Source organism: Ostrea edulis, chromosome 10 (assembly GCF_947568905.1).
Source record: "Ostrea edulis chromosome 10, xbOstEdul1.1, whole genome shotgun sequence".
NCBI lineage: Eukaryota > Metazoa > Mollusca > Bivalvia > Ostreida > Ostreidae > Ostrea > Ostrea edulis.
The window spans coordinates 35,875,662-35,894,631 of NC_079173.1; the positions used below are offsets into that span (position 1 = coordinate 35,875,662).

Below are 18,970 nucleotides of genomic sequence, written 5' to 3' on the forward strand. Positions count from 1 at the left end.
ATTTATTAAACACACTGAATATCTGCTTTTCATTTTTTTCTTGCGGGTCAGAACACCCCCCCCCCCCCATGTTTTCTGTTTTATAACAAATACCATGTCTACTTCAAGGCCATACTACAAAAAGTATTACATATGTACACATTAGTTTCTAACAAGTGTTTTTAGAAACTTTATCTTATGTAAGATTTACCATTATAGAAAAGTTTGGTCATTTGGGGAAAATATAAATACTTAAGCACATGATACCTTTATATCTGTTTACTGTATAAGACTGTTCTTGGATGTTTGTTATTTTATTACAACGATTATTTATATCTGACGGCTTATTTTGAAATTAATTATAAATTCATTAAGTATTGTGCGGATCTTAGGTGACAATTATTTTTTCCCGAATTTAAGGTAGCTCACTACACTAGACTTACACTCTTTATGACACTAAGTCACGAGATGGCAATTTAAATGTTTTGTGAAGTTATTTTATCGATCGATTCGTTTATCTAGCTCAGTGGTTAAAGCACTGGGCTGATGGACCGCAGATTTAATTCGAGTTCAAATCCGCCAGAGTCTGTTGTTCATATAACGGTCATTTATTACTAGATAAATCACGAATCAAGTAAAAACATCAACTACTCTGCAAAACAGATACATGTAAGTATCTAACATATAAGAAAAAATATCATGGAATCTAAAAGTTAGAATATTATGCAAAAGTTACAAAAGTAAAAAATAAACAAAAAGCATATGGTGTCAAAGATGGGGCAACAACTGCCAGAGAAGGGGTGGGCGGTGGCAAGGAAAAAATGTAAACAATGTTCAAGGATCGAACTCAAAATGGAGACTGACGCTATCCCCGCACATGCGCAGATAGTCGCAACAGGAATATATGGGCTTCTCAAAAGGGGGATAAATTGATGTAGGAAAAGTGTCAGTACCCATAAACGTTTTATAAAATAAAACTGATTTTTGAAAATCATGTTTTATCCAAATTTGCATATTTTCTGCCTTATTGGCCTACATACTTATCATATATCATCATTTATTTTATTATTAGATCAATTCGTACGGATTTCAGAAACTATTTCTGGGTGTAGTGAGCCGCCCTAAAAATGATTTTAAATATTTTACCGTCGTAAAACTTTAATACGTCTCCGCAATGGATATATATATTGGTGACTGTAAACGTTATTCTTGAGCTTGAGTCAGAAGATTGGAATAACCATTGGCACGTCGTTAATCTACAAAAAGAAAACATTATTAAGAATAAGAAATGAAAGCTCATTGTATCATTCCTGCCAATCATATTTCCGTCAATTTATAAATAATCTGTCTCTGACCCTAAGCTAATTACAATAGAAATTATTTTATCATCAGAAATATGTCAAAGGTCTCTAGATTGATTGCTTGATTGTTTATTTTACGTCTCGTCGAGAATGTTTCACTCATTTTGCGACATCAACACTTGTAGGTGAAGTACCACAAATTTAGATCTATGTTTAGCGCTAAGGGCCGTAGTAGTGATGTTCTTCAGCGTGCCAACGACTGACGCGACATCCATTTTTTAATTAAAGGTCATATCCGAAACACCCGTGAGTCTCATTAAATGCCGAGCGTTTGGTGAAGGAGAAGTCGCTATCTATGTTTACGTCTTAGCTTCGACGCGGCCATGACACGAACGGGGTTAGAACTCACTATCTCCCGGTTACGAAGCAAACGCTCTACCACTGAGCCGCCGCAACCGATTTATAAGTCTCTACAAAACAATTGTCATCTCTCTTTACTGATTATTGATCGATGAAGTTTCCTATTACTAGATGTATATTACCGGTCACGGTAACTTAGTAGTAGATATTACTTGATGTATATTACCAGTCACGGTAACTTAGTAGTAGATATTACTAGATGTATATTACCGGTCACGGTAACTTAGTAGTAGATATTACTAGATATATATTACCGGTCACGGTAACTTAGTAGTAGATATTACTAGATGTATATTACCAGTCACGGTAACTTAGTAGTATATATTACTAGATATATATTACCGGTCATGGTAACTTAGTAGTAGATATTACTAGATGTATATTACCAGTCACGGTAACTTAGTAGTAGATATTACTAGATGTATATTACCGGTTACGGTAACTTAGTAGTAGATATTACTAGATGTATATTATCGGTCACGGTAACTTAGTAGTAGATATTACTAGATGTATATTACCGGTCACGGTAGCCTTGTTGTTGATATCACTAGATGTATATTACCGGTGGCAGTAGACTTGTGGTTGATATCACTAGATGTATATTACCGGTGGCAGTAGACTTGTGGTTGGTATTACTAGATGTATATTACCGGTGGCAGTAGACTTGTGGTTAATATTACTAGATGTATATTACCGGTGGCAGTAAACTTGTGGTTGGTATCACTAGATGTATATTACCGGTGGCAGTAGACTTGTGGTTGGTATTACTAGATGTATATTACCGGTGGCAGTAGACTTGTGGTTGGTATTACTAGATGTATATTACCGGTGGCAGTAGACTTGTGGTTGGTATTACTAGATGTATATTACCGGTGGCAGTGGACTTGTGGTTGGTATTACTAGATGTATATTACCGGTGGCAGTAGACTTGTGGTTAATATCACTAGATGTAAAGTATATTACCGCTCGCCGTTGCCTTGTGGTTTCTTATCTCAATCCTCAAACATGAAGGCCGGTTTACAGAATACAATTAATTGCATGTAATTAATCTCACGCGATAAATTGCAGCGTGTAAACCAGCTACATTGTAATATTATCTGTATGCTACACTTTTCGTGACGTATAGTTTTTGCAGTCGAGCAATGTTGTTTCAAGTCGAGTTGCATGCAATTTCTATCAGCAATAACCAACCAGAACTTACAAAGGTCATACATAAAATATGTCATTTTTACACGTATATTTTTTTCCGACTGGTAAACAAACTAATATTGGTCTCTTCCAAGACAAACGAAATATAGTTATGAACAAAGAACGAAAAAATAAGCTTAAAGAGCTCTGCGAGGAAAAGGAGGATGCTTAACATAATATGGACACACAAAGCTGCTGCCATTTTATGTTTTTGCTCTTTTGTTTTGCAATAGAGGCGAAAAATGTGTTTTCAAAATTGGAGGGAAAATAGAAGAGCAGTATGCAACAAAAATCCCATAGGATTAATTGCATGCAATCTATTGCATCGTGTAAACCGACCTTAAAATCATTACACCTTCTTGTGATATCATAAAAAATTGCAAAATTCATTTAGATTTATGCATGTCAGGAACATAAATTTTGTTGCAATCTTTTCCAATAGCTAAAGTAAAAAAAAAAAATTCTTACACATGAAATATTCAAAAATCTAAGTTATATGAATATTTAATTTTATATGGTTTAGAATATTGAATCCAAGGGCAATGACCCGGTCTATAACCCGGTTTACATCGATTTCTCTATCAGTTTCATTATGCAACAGATTCCCTTTATTTTTCACAGAGAGTTTGTATATTTCGAAAAGGAACAGTTTCATGAAATTGTAAATGTATATCGATATAATACCATTTTTTTTGGTGGAATTTGGGGTAATACTGTTCAAGGAAAATTGCAATTTTCTGACGGTGATATATGATTCTGCTTATATGTATGTCTCGCATCTTAAATTGTGTTATGACCTATGTATTTCATTTGATAATTTATTACTTTGAACTCAAATAAATGGAAATGAATACAATTTCTATACTTTTATCATATGATAATGCAAGTGTGAGGTTACCTTAAGCAGGCAATAATTGTCCTTTGCCAACCCGGCATTAAAATTGAAAATCGCTATGACCTATAAAATGGAGATCATGTGTCACGGTTTTTCCTCAATTATCTTTGATGTTCAAGCGCTGTAAGAATCATTTTAAAGACATTTATGATGTACAGCTAAAATGCTTTCAAATATCAACAAAGTAATATTGAGTTCTATTTGGATAAAATACATATTTTCATATTGCATATTCTCGAGTGGACTGCTATTATATATCATTACGTTGCTTTTAGTTTTCAATTTAAGGGTTTTTTAATTAATATTCTAACAGGCAGATTTAAGGATGATTGACGTGTGTTGAAGCAACGCTTAACAATAGTAAATATTACAACAAATAGATGCATTCAAAATGTTCCTGTTTTCTTATTCAAATTCAAGGTATGGTGTTTATTTAGTCAATAATAAACTCTGCAGTTGCATGATAACAACATATCGTGTTGTAGTTAGTATGAGTTCAATAATTGACTGGACCAGCAAATATATATCATTAACATCCCTGTGGTAACGAATACATGTTCTTTTCTATGTACATACATGATAAGTGGATACTGACGGTAAGTTTTACTCACGTAGGGTAGGATCCAGATGAAGGATAAGTGTAGGTGTCATACACCTGGTTTAAGTTAACGGTGGCCACGGAGGATCCGCAATTTAGAGATGTCACTGAAAGACAAAAGAAAAAGTGAAGATAACGAAAAAGGATAAATCACATAGATCGAGGATCAGGGATTTTTTTTATATTACTGATCACCATGATTACCGAGTTCCTTAAAGAACTTACATTGCAAGTCATTAAGGGATGAAGCCATTATTGACCCACGTTATACGTCATAATCTAACTTGGTGCAGTTTACGCTATATAATTCAAGAAGCAGGTTATATAAGTGTAAACTGCACCAAGTTAGAATATTTTGTATAATATGTGTCAATATTAGATGTATTCTTTGTAATTTAATGCAAAAAACACAAAACGACACTCTGCAAGGCTTAGTCTATAGAAATGTAAACAAACATTCATAAATAGAAATTACTTGTACCGCGCAAGGATTTGCTTAGCAACACATCGACGAAGTACCAACTGTGAAGGAAGCCATCTTAGTTCTTCGCATAACCGGAGCATTAGAAGTATATTATTTTTTATTATATCATTTTTTATTCATTAAATGTGAAAACACAAAGTGGAGTTTGCAACTTATCTTGATGACAGAAGATATTTGTACACTACATATATAGACCTAATGTTTACTCCGCGCCACAAGATCTATGTAAGTGTGGTGCACGCTAAAGAACCCTCACTGCTCTATGGCCTTAAGCGCCAAGTATAAGCCAAAATTTGAAGCTCTTCACCGGTCATGGTGACATCTCCATATGAGTGAAAAATTCTCGAGAGAGACGTTAAGCATGATACAATCAATCAATCAATCAATATTATCTTGTTCCATTTTTGTTAATGATAATGCTTAACTAAAGCAATTATGATGGTCAACCAAAATTTGAAATCAGTTGTTGAGTTACAAGTGAGATACAGTACTCACAGCTAATTCTGTGTTATGTAAACAAGGCTCGTGTCATGGTTTTGTTTACATTACACTGTTTAATAGAAAATATCATGTTTAAAACAAAATGAGATGTGCCAAACACTAGAAACTGTTTAACTGTGTTCAGAATTAACTTGTAAAATGAAAATAAATCTGCATTAAACGAAACATTTACTTGTACAGTAAAACTCTGATATAGCAAATTTTGGGGACCCTCTATAAAAATTCGCCATAAGCGTAATTCGCTATTATATAAATATTGCATGTATTTGAGGGTAACATTGAAAATTTTCACCCCGAGAAAACCATTGTCAACCGAGAGTAGCCGAGGTTGACAATGGTTTCTCGAGGGGTGAAAATTTCAATGTTACCCTCAAATACATGCAATATTTGTTTTATTATACTGAATGTTATGTAAACTGGGAAGCAGAAAAACTTACGTCTGTTGACATTTGATCAATCACTGTCGTGCGATATTTCGTATTTCGATGCGGATACTCGCGTTTATTACAAACGCTCAAACGACGTCGTCTAGCAATCTACGGCGAACCGTACGCGCATAAATTTGACGCATGTGATAATTTTTTATAATATCACCCGTTGTCAAGTACTGTTACCCGTTGCTAAATACTATCACCCTGAGTCGCGTGTTTTCTGTTCTCAGAGGGTAACAATATGTTTTTTCAAATGCTTCTCGACCAATCAGGTTCGAGTATTTTACATGAAAGTATAATAAACGTTTATAGCGAATTCATAATTTAACTAGTTCTAATTGTAACGGGGACCGTTACATATGTTCCCCAAACCTCCCCCAAATAAAATGTGATGTCCTTGTGAATCTATAGCAAAAAATCATTTTATTTTAGCCTTTAATTACATGTAGTACGTTTAATATGGTCATTTCAGTACCAAGAAATGAAAGAAAGCATTGCACGTGCATACACGCGCACGCGTGTATGATTCCGAATTTTTGTTGATGTCGTTCAACAGGCATTTGTATCATATACCCACAGTGTGAATTTCATAACGTTTCCACCAAATATAAGGAAGTTATAGCGATTTTAAAATCGTCCAATCAGAATTCAGCACACATGCATGCACGTGCTGAGCAGTAATTCTAACCACAGCAATTTGTAAGGAGTACCAAGACACATCTAAAAACCTAATATCAATAGAATTTGATGAAAAACAAAAACGTTATCGTCCTTTAAAAATCGAACATTTGAAAAACGTCGCAAGCGCATGCGCGTGTGTGTTGGCATTTTTTGTTAAACCAATATATAGATACACATATTGTCTACGTATGCTATGAATATCATCTCATTCGCTTCATAAATAAGGAAGTTACAAACGTTTTATTACTATCCAATCAAAATGAAGCGCACGTGCATGCGCATGCAAATTGGTAATTTTGACCATGCAAATCAGTTAAGGGTCTCAATATCTACCTATGATATGAATATCAAGCCATTTCAATGAACAACAAAAAAGTTAGACTGATTCCAAAGTTAGTGTACAAATTTTGTAATGCATGTGCACGCGCATGCGTGCGCGTGCAGACAAAATTACTATCATTTTTCATATCTACAAATGATATACTACCATCCTATTTAGGTTTCATATCAATCCCCTTAATATTCTGATTTTCCAATTTTTGTACCAAAATTGCAGTGCACGTGCGCGCGCGTGCATGCATGTGTAGACAAAATGACTATCACCATGCACATCTACAAACGCTATACTATCATCCTGGAAAGTTTCATATCGATCCCTTTTGTAGTTTCTGAGAACACTACCGGACAAAAAAGTACCGGAGAAAAAGAATAATAAAGATATAATCAATTTTTCATATCATAAGCTTCTGAAGCAAAGTTGCGGTGAAATTCGTTTGAAATTCGACTCTCCAGGTGAGCCATAAGGCCCGCGGGCCTATTTCTTGATGTCATTTGTTAGCCCTCTATAGACTCAACAACTTTAGTTCTATATGTCTTTACAAAATATTTACCTGTAAAAAGTTATTGAGATCGACCGATATGGACAAAAAAATCGACTCTACAGGCGAGCCATTAGGACCATAGGCCTATTTCTTGATATCAATCGATAGATCTCGATAAACTGAACAACTTTTGTTCAATATGTCCTTACAAAATATTTACCAGTTACAAGTTTTTGAAATCGACTGATATCGACAAAAATCGACTCTACAGGCGAGCCATGAGGCCCACAGACCCATTTTTTGATATTGATCGATAGGTTATGACACATTGAACAACTTTTGTTCAATAATGCTTTTCAAAAAATATGTCGTTTTAAAGATATGAGGCGTCAAATATTTACGATTTTGGCCCTTAAAATCTCTAATTACGTAACATATGACCTACTTTTTGATTTGATAAGATCAAGCTCGTTGAGATGAACATTTCCGCTTCTACAACTTATTATAAAATATTAATAGTTTCTGAGATATTTTCAAAAACATTTGGACCCTTCTGAACCCCTAATTTAAAGGGCCAGCCCGTTTTGCTTGATTTCGTAAGAAAGGCCTTGTCATTTTAAACATTTTTTGCTCAACAAGTATTTAGAAATTCTTTACCGTTCTCGAGTTATCTCTACAAGAAATATTTAGGGGGCAAACTGTAGCTCCCTAACGGGGCCACATAGGGAAAAAACGAAATGTACATATTGTTTAGATTATCATTCTGAACAACTTTTGTTCAATAATGCTTTTCAAAATATTTGTCGTTTTCAAGATATGAGGCATCAATTATTTATGATTTTGGCCCTTAAAATCCCTTATTACGTAACATATGACCTACTTTTTGATTTGATAAGAACAAGCTCGTTTAGATGAACATTTCCGCTTCAATGACTTATTACAAAATATTAATAGTTTCTGAGATATTCTCATAAACCTTTGGACCCTTCTGGGCCCCTAATTTAAAAGGTCAGCCCCTTTTCCTTGATATCGTAAGAAAGGTCATGACATTTCAAACATTTTTTGTTCAACAAGTATTTAGAAATTCTTTACCGTTCTCGAGTTATTTCTAGAAGTAATTTTTAGGGGCCAAACTGTAGCTCCCTAACGAGGCCACATAGGGTAAAAACGAAATATGCATATTGTTTAGATCATCATTCTGAACAACTTTTGTTCTTTATTGCTTTTCAAAATATTTGTCGTTTTCGAGATACAAGGGGTAAAAGTTTTATGGTTTTGGCCCTTAAAATCCCTTATTATGTAACATATGACCTAAATTTTTATATGAATAGATTTGGATTGTTGAGATGAACATTTTTTGTTCTTTGACTTATACCAAAATATTAACGATTTTTGAGATATTTGATCTAGACTTTGAGCCCTTCTAGATCCCTAATTGAAGGGGCTAGCCCCTAAATCTTGATATTTTCGAAAAGATCTCGTAAATGTGCACAACTTTTGTTCTACATGTCTTAACAAAATATTTGCAAGAAAAAAGATATTGGAGATCAAAGGTCAAAAATCGCCGAAATCGGTGAAAAATTTTGGCATCCATTTTTTCAGGTCCAGGCGAGCTTTTAGGCAAATCGCCTCCGGTAAAATCGAATCCCCCACAAATCTTCTAAAATGTTTACTCTATCTTGTGTAGAAATTTCAAGACTCTAGCTTCAAAACTAACGGAGGAGATGTGTGGACAACAAGGCCCTTCAAAAAGTCACTAAAAGAGAGATAACTCCTGACCGGAAGTGACGTCAAGCACGAAATTTTGCAAGCAAAGTCTCGTCACCAAAAGACATCTTTCCTGAAAATTTCGTGAAAATCGATCGAGAAATGGCTGAGAAAAACGCGTGTACTACCAAGGAAAATAATAATAATAATGAAGAAGAAGAACGCGAACAATAATAGTAAGGTCTTCCGCAGGAGACGGAAGACCTTAATAATAATGAAGAAGAAGAACGCGAACAATAATAGTAAGGTCTTCCGCAGGAGACGGAAGACCTTAATAAGAAAAGTGAAAAATCAACAATAGAATAATAGAAGGTTCTTCCGCTGAAGACGGAAGACCCTAATAATAATAAGAAACAGAGTAAAAACAATATGTTCCCAAACTTTGTTTGGGGAACATAATAATAAGAAACAGAGTAAAAACAATATGTTCCCAAACTTTGTTTGGGGAACATAAATATAACGAATTCGTTATAAAACTGGTTTGTTCTACATGTATACCAGTTACATAAAAAGCAGCAATCGATAGACTTGCGTTTGTATTGTCTTTAATTGAAACGAAGCCAATATGTTTTCGAGAATAAATATTTTTAACAAGAAATATACATATTGATTTATATATGATAATTTATCTTTATGGATTATTAAGTCATGCAAGAACATGTGGAGAGAGAAATGTAAAAAAAAACATTTGCGCAATACATACATGTACAGTCTATTGCAATTGTCATTTACTTGTTGCTTTACACAAATAAAGAAGTGTACGATAAAATAAATGGAATCAAACTTCAAATTTAATTAATGAGAATAGTAAACAATACCGACAATATATTTCCTAAACGTATGTGTAAATATTGTTTTCCTTTAACAACCTCTTTTGAAAAAATACAAACAGAAATTTTGTAATAAGTCTGGATCCTTTATGTCAATGGAAAACGATTGTTAAAAATCACAAAGAGTTTAAAATGAAAAAAATAAATTCGTTATAAAAGGTGATTTTTACGTTCATTTTTAATTCAAGGGGAACAGGAATTTACTTCCTTATATCCGTAAATTCGCTATATCCGCGTTTGTTATAGACGCAGACTTTTATATAGAATATATAAAGAATTTGCCGGGTAAATCGTTTTCACTTCGCTATAGCTGTAATTTCGCTATATCCGTGTTCGCTATATTCGAGTGTTACTGTATAATCAATCTATATAAACAAAAACATGGTACGAGCCTTGTTTACATAACAAAGAATTATGATCGTTGTATCCCTCGGCAACTGACATTCAAATTTTTGCTGACCATTCGAAATACCTTTAAGTTAGTTAAGCATTCTAAACATTAAAAATGGAAAAATAAAATTGGAAAATTTTCAGCTCAAATTGTGTCCATGTCTTTCAAGAAAACTTGACCTGAATATCTGCTGAACTATGAATGAACTCTGTCATTCAGTGACCTCTCAGTTTACCAAATGTCATAATTCATCCTGTAAATGTTTATATTTGCAAAGGAAGGAGATTAGATGGTATATCAATCCACAACATGATTGTCAGCTTCACGAACTGAAAAAAATGATTGAAGGAGAATATCATAATTTTAGTTCTTACGCCTACTTTGCTCCACAGAGGTAAATTACAGCGAAAAGAATTAGAAAAGCAATATCAGGTATCGCTTCATGTATTGTGTTTCAGTTATTAGCTATCCTTCATGCAATATATACATCCAGTGCCGTATTCCATCATGAGACTTCTAATTACAATAATTTTCATCTTTATTTCTTGCATTGTTGAACAAATAGAAATGTCTTTGTGACGTCAAAGCAACATGTATTATGAGATCAACGAACTAGAACTGGAAATTGATGGAGTTTGCTCACGTTGTTGTACTTATATACCTCTGTTTGCATCTTATCGAAAACAATCAGTTTCTGTAAAACTCAGAAATGGGTTTAAAGCTACACAAGAGAGAGAAAAGTGCACCAGAGTAGAGTTTCGTATTTTTAACGATTTCCTGTTCATAACTGCTTGATATATCCTTTCTATTTCATGCATGGCGTAATTTAAAATACATTTCTTGACACATTTTTATCTGAAAATCATCTTTAGTGATAGTTCGTTCAAAAGCGCCTATATATTTGCAATAATTTGATTGCAAACTAAGTTTAAACCTCAGTAAATATCAGTTTCCCTTTTTTCTGTTTGATCACATGACATACATGTAAATATACTCACCACACTCTGAAGAAGGAATGAGGAAACCTAATATTGCCACCGGTATTACAATCCCATATTGATTTGCCATATGGTGTTCACTTCAGGAAAACTTCTACAATTCTCAGGGTGTCCACGTTTATGTCATTCTATAAGAAAATCAGAGACTGTCAAAAAAGACGTTTATTCTTTAACAAAATGTTACATTCAATTTATTATTTACGGCAATCTAACAACTCAACTTTAGGATAAACGGGATGATACCAGCTTCTCCATCGTCAACTTCACATATTTATGTAACAATATTCCATTATCACCAGCATATGGTGTTTATATCTCTCAACTGATTCGATATGCAAGAGCTTGTTCTGTGTCTGATCAGTTTTTACATCGAGGCAGGCTACTGACAAACACGTTGATGGTGTAGGGGTTTCAACAGTCTTGTTTAAAGCCAGCATTTCGCAAATTCTATTGTCGTTATAACAATCTAGTTGGCCAATACAGTCTATCATTGGGTCAAATGCTGTCTGGCTTCTTTCATACCGATTGTTAGGCCGTTCTTGGCACACTGACTTTGACTACGGATAACTCTGTTTACCTGATCAAGATATAGGGTTCACGGCGGGTGTGACCGGTCGACAGGGGATGTTTACTCCTCCTAGGCACCTGATCCCACTTCTGGTATATCCAGGGGTCCGTGTTTGCCCAACTCTCTATTTTGTATTGCTTATAGGAATTATGAGATTGATCACTGTTCGTTATCTTCCCCTTTCATTCAGTACCCATGATAATCATGAAATAGAACGTTAGTGATGAAAGTACGGTGCAAGTGTACTTTAAGTCATTTGGCGTAATAAAAATGTCTACGTATATTCACAGACAGAAGTCTGAACTAGTATGAACAATTTTTGTGCAACACCCCTCTAATTCAGTATAATAGCATTATTTCCCCAAGCAACACCTTTATCATACAGACTTCAGGGACGGATCCAGGAATTCTGGTTGGGGTGGGGAGCGTGGAATTTTTTCCAGAGGCAGGGGGCTGGGGGCCGCCCTAAGCTCTTGAATTTTAGTGATTTGAAGAGTAAAATTTAACCATATAATTAGCCTTCATAGGCGAAGTTACATCCCCTCTTACAAACAGAAACACACCTTTATCAACACTACTCAAATGAGACAAAATTTATCATCAGTAAATTTCTTTCTAGTCAAACTTATTTGCTCGTCATTGAGCTGTGATTTAAGTCCATCTATTTCTATTTCTTGAACCAGATACAGTAGAACTTGGGTACATCGAACATGCTTCTAATGATTTCTCGCTTACAGCGAAGCGATTTTCATTCCCTGTAGTTTCAAAACATATTGTAAAACCACTGGATATAACATATTGCGTTTATAACGAATCAAAACTGTCTCTCTCCACCACTTCGTTATCAGTCTGTTTTAATAGAGGGCAGATTTAAATGGAGATTCAAAAGAAATGGATAACGTTTTGTATAGGGTAGTTTGGCTGTATTTTGTGGAAAGGCTATTTAGGAAGGAGAAATTAAATTCATTATTAAGGTAGAGCAAACCATTTTTTGACATATTACATATATGGTGATGAATTTATTAACAGATTTCGTTTAAGAAAAGTATATAATGGAATCATTTAATTACATTGGTGAATATTTGGAAACAAAATATGTTGTCTATTTTTCATCTCAATCAATCATTGATTGTTTTGTGATTTTATGCATCCAGTTGTATTATTTGAGTGTCTGGAGATTTTTTCGGAGATCACAAAGGTTCGCGAAAAGGGTATGGAATGCATTATCATTTATGTACAAAGATAACAGTTTGTTTCCGTCAGGAAATACTAGATTCAAAGAGGGTTTATGAACTATAGCGGATTGGATAGGTGTAATAGAATATACACATTCCTGGAGGCAAATCTATTCTGGAACAGGAAAGAATGTTTGCTATTAATGTCAAGACAATTTATGATGTAATGATTATAAATGTGGTGTTAAGATGACCTAGAATACCCATGACAGTTGCATCACTGAAAACATCAATGTTTGTGCTTGGTTCGATAGAAATGATATTCGTGGAATTTAAAAGGAAGATATTGGATACCCTCTGAAGACTTATTTAGTATCAGCCCTCGTCTCCTGCCTAACACCAATGGATATCCGCTTTAATTTTGCAATATGCCGCAGTTGAGTTTATATTCTGCTTATTATACCCCCTTCAAATAAGAGGGCCTGTCGGTCGGTAGACCACATGTTGTCCGCTAGATATCTAGAGAACCATTCACTTGCTCGTAATATTTCATACCTTGATGTGGGTTGACTATGAGAAGAAGAGGACCCCTGTTGATTTCAGGTCAAAAGGTCAAGGGTCAAACCTTTCTGGACATCGGAAGACAATGCTCGCTAAATATCGTGAGAAACCTTTCCATGACAGATAACAAATTTGGTACACTTGTGCATTTTAAGGAGTAGGTATTCCCTATTGATTTTAGGTCATTTGGTCAAGGGTCAAACTAAACATACTAGGGAGATACTGTTCGCTCAATATTTTGGGGACCCTTTGCTTGACAGACATCCGATTTGGTACATGGGTAAATAACACGTAGTTGATCCCTATTGATGATGACGTCATATGGTCAAAGTTCAATCCACTATGAACATAGGAAGACATTGCCTGCTCAATAACTTGAAAACTCCTCGTTTGACAGACTTGGTACACTAGTACATCCGAAGGAGTCGATGACTCCTATTAATTTTGTTTTATTAATTCTTCGCAATCATAGCATGAGAGATATCTCACAAAATGTTAACCGATGGCATTTGAAATTAGGTGATGGATACAGAGAAACCTGTCTAATCCGGCATGCACTGGGATACAATGTTTTTGTTGGAATACACAATGTAGAAAACAATGAAATTAAGATTGAAAACAAGTGTAATGCCCAATGAAACGGCTTGCAAAGGTGTCGGATTAGGCAGTTTTCACTGTATATATTATGCACATTGTTTAAAGTATTGTGTAAAGCATTAAAGACGATATTATTTATACACTGTATTCAGTGCATATACCAAGTTTAGCACCGCCCTGGAGTAAGATGGGATCATGAAATTTACAATTTTGGTAGAGGCCAACCTGCTCTGCACCACTACGCATTTAAAGATATGCATTTGTAAAGAAGATTTATGTAAATTGGTTATTTTTTTGCAGTTTTTTGCCCCACCCCTAAGACTCCAGGGGTTCAGGGGTCCTGCAATTTTATTTACATTGTATGCCCCCTTGTCCCAAATATGCTTCATACCAAATTTGAAAAGAATTGGAATGGTAGTTTTCAAGAAGTTAACGATGTTCAATTGCTAACGAACGACGCACGATGACGGATGTAGACCAACTGAGTTTACACAGGTGACCTAAAAATACGAAAACGTACCTCTAAAATCTTCATAACACACACTGTTAACTATTTTGAAATTTCATACTAAAACGTTGTGACTCATTATCTCATTGACATAACCATAATGAATAATACGTGCGTATCAGACAACGATGATACAATATTGATCTTTTAAGTACAGCTATTTTCATATCAAAATCGCTTATCGAGGTATTAATTCAAAATTTGATTAAATAATTCAGAATTAGCTCAAATATCCAAATACCTGTCATGGCCATGGGCTATTTTTTTTCGCGTTAAGGCTTAAATACATCTCAATTCTTACATTTAAACCAGCGTCTACAGCATACGGATAAAATGACGTCACAATTTCAATGACATATTACTTACATCATAATTAAAAAAATTCCGCACAATTTTACGTTTGTATTTGATCATATTTTCAAGGTGTTTATGACAATCTCGTTACCTGCCTACATGCAATTTTCACTTATAAGTACAGTATATCAATTTTCAGAAGTATTGATGGAATTGGATAAAATGTACAATTAAAGTCAAAATATGTGACTTTTGTATAGCTACGCGATTAAATTCATATAAATTAACTTTTAAAAAATGCTACCGTAATGTTATGTAATACTTATTGACACCAATAGTGTGTGCACACTTCCTTCATTTTCTGTAAATATCGATCTATTGATCCCAAACAGAGAAACATAATACGATAATATTTATAGAGATTTGAGAACTCGCTTTAGTTTGCTAGCTCTAATGAAATAAGAGAGCGACGAAGATTTCTGAAGTCCTATACGATATTGTGAAGCGTAGATCTAGTACATGCAAAAATTGTTTTCCCACACATTGTAATGGGTATAGATGAAGTATCGAACTTTCTAAGGGCCTCCGTGGCCGAGTGGTTAGAGCATTGCGCTCAAAGTCACACGGCGTCTCAATTTTGATCGGCATGGGTTCGAATCCCGCTCGCGCCGGTAAGTGAGAACGTTTCCCAGTTTACATTCGGAAGGTCGGTGGTCTCTTCCCAGGAACATTGTTGTACATCTGGGTTCTCTCTTCCACCATTAAAAACTGGGCACCACCAGATAACTGAAAAATTGTTGAGTGTGGCAGAAAACAGCAAAACAATCAATCATCAATCGATCGAACAGATGGTAAATAAACGAATTCATCCAAGGTGGCAATGGACTTGGCAATCTACATATTTGGTATACTTCATGTTCTGAACTTACAACAGAAATGCAGTTATGTTATTCTGAAAACCTTATTATTACCAATGTTTAGAAAAGAAATGAACCACCTTGATATGAAATCTAAACTGCCCAACTATCTATTTTGTATTGCTTGTAGGAGTTATGAGATTGATCACTGTTCGTTATCTTCACCTTGCATGTAACTACATGGTATATACGGATATACCTCACATTGAAACACAACTGAATCGGAGTAGTAAAAACTGGAAGTTGGTGCAGGATATAGGGCTCACGGCGGGTGTGACCGGTCAACAGGGGATGCTTACTCCTCTTAGGCACCTGATCCCACCTCTGGTGTGTCCAGGGATCCGTGTTTGCCCAACTCTCTATTTTGTATTGTTTATAGGAGTTATGGGATTGATCACTGTTCGTTATCTTCGCCTTGCATACTAGTAAATGTTAAACCAATTAAAATGATTGATTGATTGTTTTATGTCCCATCGAGAATTTTTCACTCATATTGACGTCACCAGCTGTAGGTGACGTACCACAAGTTTAGGTAAAACTGGAAAACCGCTTGTGAACCAGAAAGCATTTTCCTATCAGGGTCCAGTTTGCTTGACATTTGGCCTTCTTTAAAAACCACGAAGTACGTACATACATATATATCTCTCATGACGTTTTTTTCAAGCTTTAGTGATTTCAAGTGAAAAGAAAAATAGCACACGGAACTGAAAACGTTTTTCTATATCACTGTCCATTTGGACCCAAAAATCCATAGGGTCATCTTTGTCCCATAACAGGTCTCTATTTAAGATACAATGATTTCATAGGGAAAAGGGCACGGGAAACGTTTTCGCACATGTAAATCAGTATTTAGATATATTTTGTTTTTGGTCAAAACAAATGTCCCCCCAGCTCCCCAACTGAAAGTACTCCAAATTACAACCCCTTTCCCTCCATGTACTGCATGGTATGGAGGAGAAAGCATAAGTAGGAAAAGTGAAGATAACGAACAGTGATCAATCTCATAACTCCTATAAGCAACACAAAATAGATAGTTGGGCAAACACGGACCCCTGGACACACCAGAGGTGGGGTCAGGTGCCCAAGAGGAGTAAGCATCCCCTGTCGACCGGTCACACCCGCCGTGAGCCCTATGTCCTGATAGGAGCATAGAAAATATGAACGGCACTTTGTGCATAGAGGAAGTAGATGAAGAAAAGAATGAACATCGATGTGACCAACAATAATTACTATTAGCATTATGCTGAATTACCTTTGGACATGAAAAACCTATAAAACATTCCATTTTGATCCACTGTATAGTGTAGGTCAATATTAGATCGCTATTCAGAACAATGTGAACATCTTTAAATGATAATGATGAATTATACAGATGTCAACGCTATCCAATACGTCATATAGCAGAAGCGTTCACAAGCTATTGTACACCCTCCGCCACTCTTAGATCCACTATAACTTTGAGGATAGTAAATGGATCCTTCTGTCCTGAAAATATGCACCTCTGGAAATGGCAATGAAGCATTATGCAAAGTTTCAAGTCTCTCCGATAAGCCAAATAGGAGGGTATGTGTTTACGAACTACATTTTACGTCCTTCACCCCTCTTGGATCCACGATACTTTTTATGCACAAAGTTTGAAATCTGTTCAATCAGCCATTAAGAAGTTAAGATATGTACACGAACTATTCTTCATCCTCCAACCCTCTTAGATCCACTATGAATTTTATGCAAATAATTGGATCCTCACGTCCCGATAATATGCACATCAACAAATGGCAATAAAGCAATATGTCTCCCCCTGGGAGAGGGGAGACATAATTCATTTGACTTGTGGATCGGAAAATCATTAGGGGTCATTCTCATCTCCGGGGAGTCAATGTATGAAGTATGGCAATTACAAATCTAACTTAACGATCACACAAAACCTGCAAATTGTTTCTTCATATCACAGTACAGATCTCTAGACCTTTGAACTTTTAATCCCAAAATCGAGTAGGATTATCCCCATTCCATGGTTTGTCCATATCTGCATATTGGTGATTCTAGGCGGAAAGGAAAAGCAATTACGGTCAGAATCCGTCTTCCAATATCAATGATACGCCCTACAGAATGTGAAGGGTTCACAAGCTAATTTACATCTTTCACCCCTCTTAGATCCACTATAACATTTAGATAAATAATTGGATCATCACGTCCTGACAATATACACATCTACAAATGATGAAACACTGTATAAAGTTTCAAATCTATCCGATAAGCCATATCGGAGAAGTGTTCACCAACTACTTTACATCATCCATCCCTCTTAGGCAAATAATTGGATCCTCACGTCCCGGCAATAGGCACATCTACAAATGGCAATGAGGCTTTGCACAAATTTTAAGTCTATCTGATAAGCCATACATGAGAAGTTTTTACAAAGTTTCAAGTTTATCCGATAAGCCATTCAAGAGGAGAAGCATTTGCACGATTTTGTTACAGACAGACGGACAAACCGACAGCCCGACAGAGGGACAATCAGAAAGAAAGTACGAAAATAATATGTCTATCCCTTAAAGAGGGGAGATATAATTCACTTGACATTTGGATCACAAATCATCAGTGGGTCATTATCTTCCCATGGGATGTCAATATATGAAATATGGTAAACTATAAACGTGATTAAAAGATCACCCTAAACCCGGAAACTGTTTCTACATCAAGGTACAGATGTCATAACCTTTGAACTTTTAATCCCAAAATCGATTGGGATTATCCCCATTTCTTGGTTTGTTCATGTCTGGAGATTAGGATTCTGGGCGAAAAGTGAAACCACTTCTGGCCAGAATCCGTCATCCTATGTCAATGTTGAGCTTGCCTGACCTTCGACCTAAATTAATCAGGTTTTGTATCTAATTCAGCAATGAGACAGCTTGTGTTTATTTCCAAACTTAAATCATCAATAAAATATCAGCTTGTGTTTATTTCCAAACTTAAATCATCAATAAGATATCAGCTTGTGTTTATTTCCAAACTTAAATCATCAATAAAATATCAGCTTGTGTTTATTTCCAAACTTAATCATC

The 18,970-nt window shown here is 35.3% G+C and overlaps 1 protein-coding gene across 44 annotated transcripts in view; it reads right to left on the reverse strand.

Annotated features, from left to right (window-relative positions):
• Nucleotides 1–18,970, reverse strand: part of LOC125665927 (mucin-22-like) — a 122,368-nt gene that overhangs the window by 51,820 nt on the left and 51,578 nt on the right. For 43 of the 44 annotated variants that reach the window (XM_056151151.1, XM_056151158.1, XM_056151157.1 and 40 more), the window contains exons 2-4: nucleotides 11,286–11,413; nucleotides 4,395–4,488; nucleotides 1,126–1,235 (exon numbers count right to left, since the gene is read on the reverse strand). In XM_056151151.1, the coding sequence (XP_056007126.1) occupies nucleotides 1,126–1,235; nucleotides 4,395–4,488; nucleotides 11,286–11,355 (274 nt within the window). In that variant the 5' untranslated portion in view covers nucleotides 11,356–11,413. Of the gene's footprint in view, nucleotides 1–1,125; nucleotides 1,236–4,394; nucleotides 4,489–11,285; nucleotides 11,414–17,157; nucleotides 18,146–18,970 lie in introns of those variants that run through there. The other variant, XM_056151148.1, reaches the window with a different exon arrangement.